The sequence below is a fragment of the Dunckerocampus dactyliophorus genome, chromosome 9, assembly GCF_027744805.1.
Source record: "Dunckerocampus dactyliophorus isolate RoL2022-P2 chromosome 9, RoL_Ddac_1.1, whole genome shotgun sequence".
Taxonomy (NCBI): Eukaryota; Metazoa; Chordata; class Actinopteri; order Syngnathiformes; family Syngnathidae; genus Dunckerocampus; species Dunckerocampus dactyliophorus.
In genome coordinates, this window is record NC_072827.1 from 10,522,037 (window position 1) to 10,539,896 (window position 17,860).

A 17,860-nucleotide genomic window follows, 5' to 3' on the forward strand; every position below is an offset into this window, starting at 1 on the left:
TAGGCTCACCCGCTGGCACCCTGCTGCAACTTCTCAGATTCAGCGTCCCCTTCACCTCCTCCCCCTATAGAAACACTGCCCCCCAGTCCTTGCACCTGTGCTCTGGTCCATTCTGAGCTCCACTATAGAATCTCAATGGGCTCACCGGTGCGCTTAAGCTTGGATTGTCAAAAAAGTGACCATCATTTTGCCGACAGTCCATCTGCACCGTATAGCACTCTGGTACTAACAGTAGTTCTAACAATGCAATAATGATGCTATTTAACTGGAATGTCAATCAGTCGAGCACAGACCTCCGCCAAGGCTGAACTGTATACAAAAGTAACAAAAAGTTGTGGAGAAACATACAGTAATCCCTCCTTTAGCGCCATTAATTGTTTACAGATCCTGATAAGCAAATTTTCTCAAAATAGGATTCTTTACTGATAAATTGAGTATTTTTAGTATAGAAAATATTTTTACGACCTTCTAAATATAGTTTTTAACATTATTAAAGCCCTCTAGACAAGAAATAACACCCCTATAGTCACCTTTACACTCCTATTACCCAATAGAGTAGACATAATAAGAGAAAATAAGACACATAAGACATGTGTTGCTGTAAATGTCTTCCGGATGTGTGGACAGGAAGTGACGTGGAGGGTTCAGAGTTGAGTTTTATCTTGCTGCAACAGAAGCCTGTGTTAGGGATTATTGTGCCTGTCGTGGGATCAGTCAAACCTGCAATAAAAGCCTGTTCAATCAAGTCTGGTGCTTGTGTGTCTGACAGAGCATTACAGTGACATTACTGACACCAGACATTACTAGTGACCAGTGTAGAATACTACATATCATCACATCTTTAAATGCATCTTCTGGATGCCTTATATTTGTATTTGACTTCATGTAGCCATTTCTATGTTTGATAATGCTTAATTTAGGCAAAAAAAACAACGCAAAATGGCCTTAAATATCTATATTTTTTGACAAATAATAGGCAAAAATTGAAGCGCAAAGTGGAGAGGGATCACTGTATTGGTGAACATTCATTCCTTCTGCAATACCTCACCAAAATGCAATGCACCACCCCTCTAAAAAATAGCTTTTGCATATGAAGTACTAATATCTTGTGTTAGACGTCTGCACCGTACAGTATAACTCCGGTACTGCTTCACTCTTTGGTATCATGCTGCAAGTACTTGAAGAATGGTTCCTAAATGTGCTTAGGTTTTATGTTACCAAGTCATTCTCAAGTACCATTAGCAAAGGATGTGCGATTTTCACCTCTGGCTAAACATCTAACACTTGACTTATTCATAAACAGGGTGCAGCTCCTTGGGGGAGGCAGCATGAGAGGTCAGATGGACGAGATGGAGGGTGGGTGTAGTGACACACACCATCTGAAAATCCATTTCAATGAACTGCAACTACTGACGTCGCGATATCCATAAAGGAGCAGTGAGCACACATTTCAGATTGCTATGTTTTTCTTTTTTACAGTGGAACCATTATGTTATGTTCCAGAAGGAACATAACAGGAACATACTGAATACATTTTTCCCAAAAGAAATAATGTAAATCCAATGAATCTTTTCCAGAAAGCCAAAAATGTTAACATAAAACACATTTTTATATTTTTACAATTAGAATTTTACACGCAGAAAACAATTCTAAATGCATATACTGTATATGATGAATGAAAGGCATAAAGGAACATTTACCGTCACTTTTACCCTCACTGAAGACGTGATTGTTTCCACAGTGTGGCAGTGAAATCAACATGGACACCACCTTCTTGTTTTGTTATGAGTTACTGCATGAAATCAATAGCGTTTCTCACCTAAAGTTTCTGCTTTTCTTATTGATCACAGCTGCAAAATAACCCAAAATCGAGTTGCCAGCGCTTGATAAGGAAGGTGTATATGAATTAGCCTTTTTAGAACATTTAAAATATCCAGACAGGTCCGTCCTGGGTTCACGCTTGGAACATAGCAGGTAATAAAAAAAAAACATAAACATGCAAATGCCGGTTGTTTTATACATAACTTTTTAGCATCGCTACGCTGGATTAGCCTTTCTAGAAAATGAAGAAAATATCCAAAATGGACCTTGCGTTTTTTGATGTTTCTTTAAGCGGCCCTCAGCAGAAGAAGCTTTGACACTCCTGGTCTACATTATGCCTTATTGATTTATGCCTTATACCAGGGGTGCTCACACTTTTTCAGCCTGGGAGCTGCTTTTAAAAGTCCAGAAAATCTACTATAAATACAAAAAACATATGTACTTACTACATTTATAAAAAAATATATATATATGGGTATGTATTTGTGTGCATTATAGATGTATATCAGGGATGCACGCACTTTTTCAGCATGCAAGTTACAAGTCAAAATGATCTACGTCTTTCTATAAAACATCCCATCCATTCATTTTCGATACCGCTTCTCCTCTTAGGTTCGCTAGAGCCTATCCCAGCTGACTTCGGGCGACAGGCGGGTACACCCTGGACTCTGTAAAACATATAACATATATAAAATCTAACCTGTAAACTTTGAAATACTATTGTAGATATTAATGAGTAGTATTTCACATTCACATTTTCAAAGTTTACACGTAATCACGTAAAGATATTTACACATAACACACAATAATAATATAATAATATATCATTATATTATATAATAAATAATAATGCAGCCGTGTATAAAGCCGTGGGCTTTATGCACTCCTGATGAACTTTAAGACCAGTTGAAAAATTGCAAGAATTTCCATTTTGCACTGTTGGATCTTGAGGCGGTTCTAAGTAGAGCTTCAAAATGCAAAAGGAAGAAATGTGAGTGCGGCAAAAGAAAAACATTTTGTAGGCAATTTATCGCAAACAACCATTGAGCTGAAATGAGCTGTTTATCAGTATAGAAAGAAATAAAATGGTCAAAAAAGGACTCAGTAATGAGTAGCTGCGCCATTCTTGTTAATCACCTCAAAAATGGGTTTGGGCATGCTTGATGCCAGTGATTCCAGAAGGCTAGTGGGAATGTTGCCCCAAGTGGTGAAGAAGGCTTCACGGAGGGCATCCACTGTCTGGAACTGATGTCCATTTTTGTAAACTTCCCTTGCCATCCATCCCCAAATGTTCTCAATTGGATTTAGATCAGGGGAACATGCAGGATGGTCCAAAAGAGTGATGTTATTCCTCTGAGAAGGGCATTGTGAACTGCAGCGTTATCCTTTTGAAAAGGCCAGTCATTAACATACAGACGAGGGCCTTCAGTCATGAGGGATGCCCCCTGCACCATCTCCACATAGCCATCTGCCGTTTGACGCCCCTGCACAACCTGAAGCGCCATTGTTCCATTTAAGGAAAAAGCGACGCAGATCATGATGGCGCCCTCTCCACTGGGCCGTGTGGAAAACATCACAGGTGGGATCTCCTTGTCATGCCAGTAACATTGGAAGCCATCAGGACCAAGGTCTATCTCATCACAAAATACAACTTTCTTCCACCTTTCAATTTCCCATGTTTGGTGCTCTTGTGCAAATTCCAAGCGGGCAATTTTGTGGCGTTGAAGGAGTCGAGGCTGTTGAAGATGTTTTTTCTTCTTAAAAACTTCTCTCGCCGATGCCGTCTGATATCTGACATCTGTTATTGTAATGAACTCGGCACCAGTAACAACCTTCAATATGGGCAGAGGATTGTGTCGTGTTTGACGGACAGCCAATCGGATCCTCCAGCTCAGGGACCTTAACATTTTTGAAATTTTCATGTCTTAGAGCGGTTTAATAACGTTAAAAAATATATATATTGAAAGTCATACACAAGTTTTCTATGGTCTAACTAAGAAAATATTTGATTTATAAATAAGGAATCTTAATTTGCACAAATGTATTAATCGTGATCAGGTCTGGAACCAGTTAACCGCGATAAATGAGGGATGACTGTAATTGGATTTGCATGACATCTTCTGGGAAAAATAGCCTCGGTTTTCCTACGTTTTGGTTTTCTTTGTTACATTTTGGAAAGATTTAAAAAACGAACCGAGGTTCTGCTGTATTTCCTTGTAAACTCATCCGCATGAATCAGTGTTTACTATGTTGTTTTGCCCTAGATGCTATATGATGCTCCATGCGCTATAACAGTCTCCTCCCAAGAATGAAGCCCTGGGGCCTCCTTTTGGCTATGCTGTCAATAATCCCTTAAATTCATCCCTCCATCCGCCTCCTGGTATCTCTGTGTGGCATCCTGATATGAACTCTGGAGGTAACTAGCTCAGTGGTGTCTCACTAAAACTCAGCCAACATGAAATGAAGGGGCTGGGTCGTTTACTGTGAAGGAGAAAACTGAAAAGCACCAATGCTGTCTCTCCCAAACCGTGACGTCCTGGCGCTTAATGAAATGTGAAGAACTTAAGCCAGTGGAAAATCCGTGCATGAGTGCGACGTGGTGTAAGACTCCAAAGATGGTGGCAGAGGCTTGTGGGTCACCGCGGGGAGTTGAGGTGTTGACAGAGTCACGGTAGAGAAGGAAATGAGAGAAACTGCACTTCCTTTGCAACTAAGTACGCAGCAGAGGTCATCCATTTAGACGTGTGATGACTAGAGAAGAAGTTCTGGACCCTGGTTGTGCACCCCCAACCCCCCTCCTTCCCCTGCTTTTCAAACACTGAGTGCTTCCTTTACTGCCCTGCAACCATTCCATACAGGAATGAGGCTGTAACTGAGCCTGGGGGACAGATGGACCCTATTTATAGTCCCCACAGAGAGGTGTGAAGTTTCTTGGGATTTCTAAGAGCAGGGGCTATGGCTCCTTAAGGGGGCTGATGCACTCGCTCTGGCTCACATGCTTGCTTTAGCCCCCTCGCTCTCTCAAAATCCCTCTGCTGGCCACACAGGAATTAGCTGGGGGGCCAGGCTAAACAAAGCTCCACACACCCGCCTTTTTATTGGGGACACTACATCATGACAGGAGAAGGGAATGTCATACAAGCAGTCTTTCCTTTTCCTTGTCTCGCCCACCACTTGTCATAATGTCATGATGCCACGTCTAAAAAGAGGCCTGGTGATGTTTTGCGTGGATCTTTTTCCTCAGCTGACAACACATTCTATAAATGAGAGCCAATTCCAACCCTTAAGATGGTCGGAACGTTATTCATGCAGCCGTGATTTCACTTATGAGGATATGCGTGTGCACGATTCTTGACCCCTGTGATAGATTTTCTCCAAAAATGATACACCGCCTGTGTAAATACTGTAGTACAACCTGTAGTGAAATAGACACACATAAACACATCAAATACAGTATCTTAGTTTTCATGCAGGCTGCATGGTGGCCTAGTGGTTAGCATGTTGGCCACACAGTCAGCTCCTTACACATTTCAAAAATATGCATGCTATGTTCATTGGAGACTCTAAATAGGTGTGAATGGTTGTTTGTCTATATGTGCCCTGTGATTGGCTGGCGACCAGGGTGTACCCCGCCTCTCGCCTGAGGTCAGCTGGGATAGGCTCCAGCATGCCCCCGCGACCCTAGCGGGGACAAGCGTTATAGAAAATGGATGGAATAATTTACGTAAAAAATGTCATTGTTTATTTGTTACTTAAAACGTACACTTGCATTGATTTATTAATGAATTTATTTTAATAATTTATTAACATTAATTCTATTATTGTGGTTGCAGTCTGCAGTGGTGTATACGTAAGTGCATCGTATTATGGGATGTTTATAATATTTTGCCCCCTGGTGTAGCTAAAAGAGGTATAAATATGACAATGTCTGTCGGAATTATCTTTTTTTTTGCAATTTTTTGTATATTGGCTGTTTAACGACAATTAGTATTTGTTTAAAATTGATGAATTGAAATGAAAATGTACTATTTTATTCATGTCATATGATACATACTCTCAATAATCTGTCTAAAAATACGTTATTATTTTTCTTTGCGCCATGCTCCCGCCAGTGAAACAATCAGTCATCAAAAAGAAGATAACGTCCTTGACAGACATGAAGAATATTTAAGTTAATCTTATCTGTTGTTCTGTATCGCAGTCCAACAGCCATACCTTTTATTTAACGTTCATTTGATCCGTAAAAAAAGCCCAATCTGTTATTTCCATGTCATCTCAGGGCCAAGACTGGGCTTGGAAATCTGGCAGAGGGAGGCGAGGGAGCCTCTTTGTCTATTTTAGGCCTCTGTCAAGCTCGGACCGCCATCTGAAAAGCTGCACTTGAAACAGCGGACAATGTGGGGTCCCTCCGCTGCGGACGGACACTTGAGCTCATTAGGCCTCAAGCCAGCCAATCAGGGAAGGAATTCAGAACACATAATCGCACTCTGCACGGTAATAAAGCTCCATATGGTGTATTGAACTGACTCCTCATGTCCCTCGGCTAATCATAGACCAATTTTCTTTATATACACAAGTGAAAGGATTGCTCTTTGAAACCATAACGTTAAGTGCAAAAGTAAAAATCAACTAAATTCATGAAACTCCAGTAAGTTAAAACTATTTCTTCTCCGTAGCCTTTCTTCCTGGGTCTTGGACCATGTTGCTTTTAAAAAAAAAAGCAATACAAATTGTATAAAAAAATAAGGGCAATATATAGCATCGACAAGGGAGATTGATGAAGTACTCTGAAGAGTCTATATAACAGTTGCCGTGCCCCTCTAGAAAGTGAAAGTTAAGTTTGTGTACAAATGAAAGTTAAGCCTGTGTGAGGGAGTGAGAACGATGCATCTTTTGTGTGTCTGGCTCTTCTCCTGGTATTTTTCCATCCATCATTAGAGCGTGTTGTGCGACTCTGATAGTGCTATGTGAGTGGGGATGACATGAGAGCATACATTTGGGAAGCTATTAAACCGAATTTAAGGTATAATATTCATATCTAACAGAATGAATTAATACATGAATTTCTCACAGAGGCGGAGTGCAGGTAAATATATCCCAGATTGCAAACACTAAATGACTGTCCAATGTCTGTATAAATAGTCCATTGATCGCTAGTCAGCAGCAGGTGCGCTCCCTGTGCCCTCAAACAGAAAGTCAAGGCGCTGGCATAGGTGCAACACAGGAAGTAGAAAATACAAAATAATAGCTGAAAACAAAAAAGTGATGACAAAACAGAGGAAAACCAAAACAAAAGCGTCCAAACTAATGTTTCTCAATGTAGCTTGTAAAACCATATGGTAAGAAAAGTGTAAAAATGATTTACTTGTGACGTATTTACACATTGGATAGCTGCACCTGTGCCGACAAGTGCTGCTGCTCGAGTGCTGACTAGAATGAAGAGAAACCATCCTGTTGTCCTTCTTCTTTGTCTTTCTCAAACCAACGGATGGAGGCAGAGGGACACCCCACACTGGTTTTCTCTTGTGAGAGGTAAGTTTTTCCTTGCCTCCATCGCCAACGTGCTTGTTACTGTGTAGATATATTATTTCTAAGGGTCGCACTTTTTTTCTTCACTCCATGCAGATGGTACATTTTTGTGCAATTTTATCCTTTACATTTTTTTTTTTTTTTACAAAACATGAGATAATTCAAAATTGTGATTTTGTTCCCACTCGATAAACGTGTAGGAAAAAGTACATAAATTGTGAATAATTTTACAGTATACTTTTTTGTCTAAATATTTTTTATAGTTGATAGAAGCTAGCAGCAAAAATATATATATACAATTACTATTTTAATTACATAATTAAAATATATTCAAATAGTAATATAAATAATAAATACTTAAGTATGAATGAAAGTCAATGTTGTAATGCTTACAAAGTAAAGCCTCTTGTCGTCTTCAACCAATATTACCACTGGATGTCAGTATAGCACCACAAGTGTGAAAACTACAACCTGAGGCTAAATTTACTCCAAAAGATCATGATGCCCCCGCAGCTTAAACCGAAACCTTGAAGTAGCACACAGGAGTACATTTACTACATTTTAGCACATACTGTGTATGTGTGTAGTGTGTGCATGGATCCTAGGAAAGTCAATAAAAGCATAAACACCTCCCCGACCGTTCGGTGCATGGTGACACTTCCTGTTACACACAAACACAAACGCACACACACGCGCACACACTTATTCACACACACTTTGTTCAGACTGCTGAAGCCAGCAGAGTGGCAGTCAGGCATCCTTCTCTGCTGAGGACCAGTCCTGCAGTGATCAGCAAATACACAGACCCCTCTAATCCCACCACCGTGAAACCTCCACATGGTCACTTATGGGCTTTTTTGTGTGCACGTAACCAGCCTCAAAGGGCGTGCTGTAAAGCACTTAACAACCCAGGTGTTTTTAACATTTATTGTAACCAGACTTGAGAGATAAATTATTACAGTTAGATTTTTCCCAATCAATATAATCAGGTGAGGAAGGAATATATAATTTGGTTAATTGTAGCACATCATGCAAATTAACTACTGCTTTATTGGTTTACGGTACCTCATATACGCAATCATGGGCGACCAATCAAAACGTCAGCGTCCTGAAGCGATAAGTAAACCAAGAGAGTGTCGTCCAATCAGCTGTCACCTCACGTGACCTCATTGAACTGACAGGACAAGAGAGGCGGCCGCCGTGGCGTCGTCCATTCATTCACATGTTTTTACATTAAAACGGTCCACTTGTGTGTAAAGTTAGCTTTTCAAGAGTGTACATTTATTTATCTATTGTTTAGATTGACCACCTGTCCTAGGGAAATTGCGGGAATATGACCAAAATCCTGTTAGCTCACAGTGCTGTCAAATTCCTGATGAACTACGGTGTAGTTGGGAACAAAGTTGGGAACAAGTTGGCATGGTTGAGACGTCAGACTGCTAAACTTTTTAGTGTCAAGGTAAGAAAGGCGTGGGTGTTTTACTCTGTTAAATGTGACATGTTAACCCCCCCAGACAGAGATGACGAATTTGAGTTATAACACTGACGCTTCAACGAACTCCCTAGAAAAATCGCTCAATTGTACAATGCAGTTACTATTTACGGACGTGAGCGCTTCTAGGAAGTAATTTCAGGCTTTAGCTGCAGCAACTTAATGTACTCTTTAAATCGTCTTGGAAATATTAATATAAACGGACCAATTCAACTCATTTAGAGCGTCGAAATAATAGTTTCATAGGGCTCGCAAGAAGTGGTGGGCGATACTGCAGATGTCGGTAACAATATGATACCAATTCAATACAGAAGCAGTTTTGCCGATACCGACACATTTTACTTTAACTTCTTTCTAGATTATTGAGTGATTTTGTGATTGTTATTACCGTATAAAATAATATAGATTTTAGGCAAATAATATAAAATTGATTTTTTTTACTTTTAATAACCAATTATCAAGTATTTGTGAACAATATAAGACACTCACCCATCAATATCAAGAAAATAATACAATTATTCCCCTTCCATTACATATAATTGTTAGAGCAAACAATATGCAAAATAACTTAAAATCAAAAAATACTTGTGGCCTATAGCGCTCCTGTGTGCACTGACGATATGTTTGATACAATGATACAAATATAACAATATCAACAATGTAATGATATGAAAAGCACAGCAAAAAAACCCTGAAAATAAACACAAAAGAACTGAAAATATTGATGTTATCATGCTAGAATCGATTTGACACCGATACCATCTTTGGTTTCAATTTGCATACATTTTAACACTGTGCAGATTACAATTTAAATATAATATCATCCTTTATGACCAGCAATTTGAGCTTAAATCAATTATTTAACATGAGTATTTATGCTAGCAACGTATTTGCTTCAGCAAAACCACGCTTTGCTTTAGTTGTAGGCGCCAATATATTTCCAAATAGGGCTTTTCTTTTAGGTGAATTTGACTTTTTATATACTCACCAGGCCCAGATAGCACACTTGATCTTGGAAGATGGCACCAAAATGAAGGGCTTGTCTTTTGGTGATGAGATCTCAGTAGCTGGAGAACTGGTGTTCAATACCGGCCTTGTAGGGTAGGTGAGCCCTTCATTGTATCAGCTAATATGAAGTAGGTGTGGTTCCCCACAATGCAATCTTCTCATGGTGTCATCCTCTGTGTTTAGCTATCCCGAGGCCTTGACTGACCCCAGCTATAGGGGTCAGATCCTGACATTGACCTACCCTATTGTAGGGAACTACGGGGTACCCAACACACAAGAGCTAGATGAACTTGGTCTGAGAAAACATGTGGAGTCTGAGCGCATCCAGGTGTGTCTGCAATGCATGGGTGACATATTAAATTATACAGGGTCCAGTATGGCCGACAAAACTGGTCTTTTAATAGTATTCCATTTGTTTAAAACTGTACTGTATCATCTTATAAAGTTCTTTGGGCATTTTTGATTGAGCTTAAATTGTGCTTTTGTGTCTTAAGATATCTGGTCTTCTGGTTCAAAACTACAGTCAGGAGTACAGCCACTGGAACTCTGTTAAGTCTCTGGGTCAGTGGCTTCAAGAAGAGAAGGTAGGTACACTAGTAGGTACATCAGGTCTGGGCTGGTGTAAAGGGAAAATCTGCTGCTAGCTCCAAAATAGACAAGAGACGAGACAAGTTCTTTGGGAATAATGAGAGGTACAGTTTAATAAAACGTAAATGCAAGGAGACAAATCAATACAACTAGAAAAGGTGGATTCTGGAGAAAATGTCTGACTATTCATGCTAAAATGTTAGTCAATATACAAAATCACTAGGTATGGTAATGGTTTCATTTTATTTGAACATGCATACAAGTTACAATGGAATACATCACATAATTCAATTCACAGTTCCACATGTCCAACAGGAGTAGGAAGAAGCAACGCTTATATAATCCTACCCCCCCCATCCGTTCCACATCTTTTGCAATACATTTATTCACTTCCTGTATTCCATATGTGATTTTTTAATACATAGAAGAATGATAAGGTAATGTAACAATATGATGATGTAATTATTAAGATTTTTCACAATAACTAGAAATCATATATAATAATCTGTGTAATAATAAATAAATAATAATAAACAGGGATGTCCGACAATATTGGCCAACAGTAATTATCGGGCCGATACTGGCATAAAAATGTGATATCGGCCAACATTGTTATCAATTTTTTTCCCTACAATGAAAGCCGTTAGAGATTTTAGCGCCAACGTCGCAATTTTGCAACATTGCTGAACTTGCTGCATCATTTATGTAAGATTGTGCTGCTCACAAGTAGAAGAAGTAACTCTATATTTAACAAGTACAGCAACAACAGAGCTCTCAAATTACTTACCAGCTCCATACACAAATGTATTCTTATGTAAAAGATGTAATACATTAATTATTTACTCGGAGATGGGTGGAGTAGCCAACAAACAACTGTACTCATTTAAGAGTATTGTCACTTTATAACAATTTTACTGAAGAAAAATAGATATGATGTTATACATATTGGTATCGGTATCGGTTGATATCGGAATCAGAAATTGAGAGTTGGACAATATTGGCATATTGGTTATCGGCAAAAATGCCAATATCGGACATCCCTAGAAATCACATATCTTCCTGTGAGGGACAGAGATGATGAAAGGAAGACTCACATGCCTAGACACCCAACACCCAAATTTGAATCTAATGGTAAGCATGTGGAGGACTTGTTTTGGTGACCTCTAGCCTTGAGGAGATAATCATAGCAAGTCAGTGTGACATTAATTTGTATCTTATCAGAAATGAATATGTATGTTAGTGCATAATTAGTCCAATTAAATGGAATAATAGACAGAAAACATTTTCTAAGTGCAATAACAAACCATATTGTCAGCTGATCATACAATCTGAGTGTACTTGTTTGTAGGTCCCTGCACTCTTTGGGATCGACACCAGAATGTTGACCAAGATCATCAGAGACAAGGTACAATAAATGTGATAGTCAGCTTTGCCATATCTTTTACTTAGGACCACTAATGCTTGTCCTTTCTCCTCAGGGCACGGTTCTGGGAAAGATTGAATTTGATGGGCAACCTGTTGAGATATCAGATCCCCACCAAAAAAACCTGGTGGCAGAGGTCTCAACAAAAGTAACAGCAGCTTTTACTCTCTGCTTAAAATATTTATCATACAGCAGAACCTCGGTTAGTGTACGCCTCGGTTCGCGTGTTTTTTTTAATTTATGGCAAAGTTTTACCTGGTTTGTATACATTTTCCAGTTAGCGTACAATAGGGTCTTGTCGTGCTTTCAATCCATTGCCTAAGTCCAACGGTGCTCTCTATTTTTATCACTAAACATCCTTATTAGCAGCTTGATATCAGGAACCCAACATTAGCTTAGTTGCCAGTCTATGATGTCATCAGTGGCTGACACTGTAGTTCTTTGCTGGCTAACACAGTTACGCCACAAGGCTCTGCTTTTCTTTTGACCAAAGCTGCAAAATAACCAACATTGGAGCCAAAGAAAGTGCCAGCAATTTGATAAAGAAGGTGAGAAACACTACTAAATTCAAGAAATATCTGAAAGCCGTCTTTGTCAACAATCATGTCTTCAATCAAGGTAAAGTGACGTTAAAGGTCACTGACATGATTTATCAACTTTGCTTGCTATGTTCTATATTGTTTGTAATTATGTTCTACGTTGTTTGGTTTATGAAAATGAACGGTGAATTTGCAAAAATTACACTTATTGTTCATGGCTGGAGCCATGACGAACTCCAGTTGCAGAAAAGGGGTGTTTTCCAAGTGACGTCAGCGCAGTTGAACTTTACAAGTCAACAAACATGGCAGTACATGAGACAGAGGATGTTTACAGTGATTATAGCGAAGATCTGCGCGATGTGTCAATAGTTTTCGAGGAGAAAGGAGCATCTGGAGATGAAATAGAGAGCTTGCAGAACAGGGAGTTATTTGGCCCAGCGACGATGAAACTAGCGTGTCTGATGCAGAGGTGTCCAATGACAAAGACACGGAAATGAAGATTGGTTGGCTTCAAAACACAGAATGGTAAGTGTAAATTACCTTGGAGTTGCTTTTCCTTTTATTATTGTTATCGGCTTCTTAATGAGCGTAAAGGGGTCTTTTAGAGTCTTTTTAGAGCCGTCGCTGCCCCGCGCCCCTCCATCAACATAAAGCTGTGAAAATATGTTTTATAACATGTACTGTATGAATGTTTGTCGCTATTGTGGCATAGTGTTTACAATACAATATGACATCACTTACTCTCTTCTGTGGAAACTTTGATGTCGTTCTTCTTCTCCTTTTTCCTGTGTAGCATAGCATTAGGAATAGCATACAAAATGCGTTAAACTGTACTTTCAAGCCAAATGCTTCTTGTAAAGGTGTTCCTCCATAGCAGTCTTCAGTGAAATGAACATTGCAAAGAACAGAACGAGGTGAGCGTCCATTTGTCTCTCGTTCTCTGTAGCTGCTCCGTTCATTGTAGTCTTAAACCTTCATCCTTGGAAAATAAAACAAACTTACAGTATCACTCGGACATGGTGAACAGCCAGGGGCAACGATTTAGCATGACTACTTTTTTATAACTATACCGAGCTAGGTTGACGAGCTACCTTGTCAAGCGTTTGTTTACTCTGCTTTCGCTCAGAGGGTCGACTGTGGTCACGTCACTTTTCTACCACTGGAGTTAGTCATGGCTTTTGTCATAAACAATAAATTTAATTTAGTTTTTTTTAATTTAAAAGTAATTTTTGCGAATTTACTGTTCGCTTTCATAAAACGAACAACGTAGAACATATTTAAGGGAAGTTGATAAATCATGTCAGTGACCCTTTAAATGTTCTTTTACCCCTTTCAGTCCTCATTTATATGTATTTATATGCATTTTGAATTGTTTTTTGCATGTAAAACGATAAAAACGTGTTTTGTGCTAACAATCTTGGCTTTCTGAAACGTATTAACTCATTGACTTCCAGCCATGTTCACAGCAGAGAGCTCGATACTGCCAGTTTTGGGGCATTTTTGATGAACTTTCAAGACCCACAAGATATTGAGTTTTAGGACTACATAAACATTGAAACTATCTAAAGAAAACCTAGACTCTCTTCTTTCATCAGAAAAAGAAGTTTGTTCGTAGCCTTTTTGGGTCTTTAGATATTGGCAGTGAAACATAAGGTAGTTTCTGCAAAAACACCTGATTTTGACCAAAAAACAGAGAAAAATAGTGACGGTGGGGTCTGCTGAATGTGGGGATGAATCCCTGGTGCTGACCGATCCAGACGGCAGCCACTTGTCTAATCAGGGTCAGGTTCTGAGTCACCCGACTCTGAACTGCTTCCGGTGTCAGGCTCCGGTGTCGCGCCACTTGGCTCAGCAACACGAACAACTAGCTTGTTGCTTCGGCTGCCATTGTCAGCTACATTTGTGTCTATGTCACCTACATCACCAATGTCACCTCTATCTTTTGCGATCGCATCACTACTAAAGGCAAATCCACCACCAGACAAGCTCTGTGACAGTGTTAGGTGCCTGTATTTTTTGTCTCCGCTCGATTTCTGCATGTGTTTCGCCATTTTCCTCTCTCAACCCACAATCCGTCTTCTTCATTGACAATCTGTCACTGCCGGTTGGAGGAAAAGAGAATTGTTGCCCCCTACTGGGACAGAAATACATTGCCTACAAGTCAGAAATTCACACACAAGATGAATAAGACTTTGATCTGTAGCTCCCGTGAAAAAAGCAAAAGACGTCAATGGATGTCTTTGGCAGTGAAAAACTTAATTGGATTTACTTTCTTTTGTGTGGGAAAAACTGATTCAGTTAGAGTACGTTTTGGTCAGAGTTGGACCTTTTGGAATGGATTTATGACGCTAACCAAGGTTCCACTGTATATTTATTTTTTTCTGTCACGTCTTGGCTTGGTGATGTTGTGGCACGACCCCAGGTATGCAGAGAACAGGACCCAAATGCACTGAAAAAGTATTTATTAAATAAAGAATGATTGCAGTGACACGACAGGGGTTCAATTATGAACAGTAACAAACGCAAACAGGAGGAGCAATGCTCCAATGCCAGACAAACGCCACAGGCTAGATTAAATAATCAAACACAAAATGAGATGCAGGTGCGTTGGAACATGAAAGTAAAACAGGAAGAAAACAACACAGGCAAAACAAGAAGGACTACAAAATAAGAGCATAAAACTATAACTATAAGGCATAAAAGTGAAATTAAACAAACTGTCACGCTGACTACAACACAGAGCGTGACAATACGCCCCCGTAAGGACAGATCCCAGTTGCCTAAAGTTCAAAGTCAAAAGAAGAGTCGGTGGTGGGAGGACAGGTGGTGGGTCACTGGCCTGACCCCGGGGGATGGCTGGGACGACATGCCTGGTGGAGCCAGCAGGGCCCCTCCTCTTCGGGACACCCCTAGGTGACTGACAAAGGGGAACGTGAAGTCAAATGCCCGCCAGTCATGCATCATTGCCCCAGGAAAGCCGGTGAGCGTCTTGGGCTGGCGTGGAGCAAGCAGAAGCACTGATAGCAGTTGGCTCATGGACTGAACTGGGACAGGAACTGAAGACAGGAAGGCTTACACGTGGACTGAGTCTGGACAGGAACTGAAGACAGAGCAGGCTGACACGTGGACTGAGCCTGGACAGGAAGGAACTGAAGACAAAGCAGTCGCAGCAGGCGTCTCGTCCACCTGACGTGACTGCAAAGAAGCAGCAGGAAAAGCAGGCTATGCTTTGGGAATTCCTGCAGCGAGCCCTGCGTCTTGACTCGCAGGTGGAGACTCACGCTGTGCGTTTTGGCTTTCTGAGGAGAGCCCTGCATTTTGACTTGCAGGTGGAGGCTCGAGCTGTGTGTTCACCATTTCACAGCTAATGGTACTGGCCCCCCCTTCCGAAGGCGGATTCCAGATGCCCTTCTTCACCAAAACCGGGACCAGGGACGAGTGGAGGGAGGCTTGGAGGAGGGTCACCGGTTCCGCCCGCTGTACCCTTCCGAACTGCAGGGGGCTGCGACCAGCTTGAAATGCCGTGGGGGGGGCACCGTGAGGTTGTGAAGCTCGGATGGGCGAGATGTAGGATCCAGGGAGGTTGGAAGGGGGCTCAGTGCGTGCTGTGAGGGCGTCGGAGGGCTATGACGTTGAGGAGCGAGCATGTGGGGTATCTGAATTGTGGGAGCGGGGGGGCAGGCTCATCTCCTCTTGGCGTTGCATGGCAGATGAGGAGAGCGGCTGAAAGGCGTGCTGACCTTTAGTAGGGGCCTTCGTGGACTGAGGAGCCCTGGCTGGAATGTGCACTTGTGTCGTAGCCGAGCAGATGTGTGAGCGGCGGGTCCAGGATACACCGATTCCATGAGAACCAGCTTGTCTCCCATCCACACCATTGTATCCAGCTCCTCTTGCATATATGGCATGCATTGGGCCTCCAGCAACTTGAGGAACCCCTGTGTTCAGTCGTCTTCTGGTTGGAGCATTCTGTCATGCCTTGGCTTGGTGATGTGGCACGACCCCAGGTATGCAGAGAACAGGACCCAAATGCAGGTAAAAAGTATTCATTCAATAAAGAATGGCTGCCGTGCAGCGGCAGGGATTCAATTGTGAGCAATAACGAACGCAAACAGGAGTAGCAATGCTCCAACGCCAGACAAACACCACAGGCTAGATTAAGTGATCAAACCCAAAATGAGATGAAGGTGCGTAGAAAACAACACAGGCAAAACAGAAAGGACTACAAAATAAGAGCATAAAATTGGAACTAAGGCATAAAAGTGTCAGTCACACAGGCTACGACAAAGAGCTTGACATTTTTCTATAATGAGTGATCACTTTTATTGTCGTCCCACAGGGAACTCAAGTTTTTGGGAAAGGAAACCCTGTCAAAGTGGTGGCAGTTGACTGTGGTATCAAACATAACATAATTCGCCTGTTGGTGAAGGTGAGAAAGTGCATGGCTAATGGGATTAATGGAAAATGTACAATGTTCTTTGACATACATTCTACAACATGGCTCAGCATATTTGAAATGTTCATTATAAAAAGTCATCCAGCTGAGATGAAAATGAGCTTGTCGTTGCTATCACTGCATGAATTCACTGTGACTTTTATTCTTCGGGTGGGTTTCGGTGTCCATTTGCTTTAGTTAGTCCATTGAAAGAACATATTAGACATGCGGCAAATGGTTTCTCAATTAGCTTGAACACCTATGTGAGTTATGCATAGTACCAAATATCAACAGTTTGAAATACACTGAAGACTAGAGATTCAATAAAGAGTCTATGGAAAAAATGTTACTGCTTCTATAAGAGGAATAATATAATATTTTTTTAACCTTGTGCCAGCAAGGTGCAGAAGTTCACTTGGTACCCTGGGACCAAGACTTGCTGAGTTTAAATTATGATGGCCTGTTCATCTCCAATGGACCTGGGGATCCGTCTCTGGCTGAGGCACTCATCTGCAATGTCCGTAAGGTAGGAAAAAAAAAAATCCAAACACATTTTTGGTGTGATATGTTTATTTTTGTACTTTCTTGTATAATACCTGTACATAAAGAAACAGACTCTAGAAATGATTGAACACCATGTCTGACACTAGTCGCATTCTCTCTTTATAGAAAATAATGAAAGTAATTGAAGTACAGTCAAACCTCGGTTTTCGATTGCCCCAGTTTTTGTATGATTCGCTTTTGACAATTTTTTTTTGCCAAAATGTTGCCTCAGTTCTTGTACAATGTAATTATGTTATAAAAAAATTATATTAACTTTTAGGGGTGTCACAAAATCTCGTGCCACAAGGCCTCGCAAGATTAAAGCGTGACAAGATTTCTCGTTCAGAAAAAATCTTGTGGGTACTAGACCTGGGATGGTAATTTGGAATGGTATTTCCATGTACATGTGTGTCTGTTTTCCTCGTTTCCTGCCTCCAAACAGGCAGGAAGAGGGTTAACTCTGTGCCTTGGTTTCAGCACCTTGG

General features: G+C 40.7%; 1 protein-coding gene across 2 annotated transcripts in view; it reads left to right on the top strand.

Annotated features, from left to right (window-relative positions):
- Positions 1 to 8,625: 8,625 nt before the first annotated feature.
- cps1 (carbamoyl-phosphate synthase 1, mitochondrial) overlaps positions 8,626 to 17,860 on the top strand; it is a 52,059-nt gene continuing 42,824 nt past the window's right edge. For both annotated transcript variants that reach the window (XM_054788094.1, XM_054788093.1), the window contains exons 1-8: positions 8,626 to 8,809; positions 9,834 to 9,943; positions 10,034 to 10,178; positions 10,345 to 10,434; positions 11,787 to 11,843; positions 11,917 to 12,009; positions 16,737 to 16,826; positions 17,230 to 17,358. In XM_054788094.1, coding sequence (XP_054644069.1) covers positions 8,684 to 8,809; positions 9,834 to 9,943; positions 10,034 to 10,178; positions 10,345 to 10,434; positions 11,787 to 11,843; positions 11,917 to 12,009; positions 16,737 to 16,826; positions 17,230 to 17,358 — 840 coding nt within the window. In that variant the 5' untranslated portion in view covers positions 8,626 to 8,683. The remainder of the gene's footprint in view (positions 8,810 to 9,833; positions 9,944 to 10,033; positions 10,179 to 10,344; positions 10,435 to 11,786; positions 11,844 to 11,916; positions 12,010 to 16,736; positions 16,827 to 17,229; positions 17,359 to 17,860) is intronic.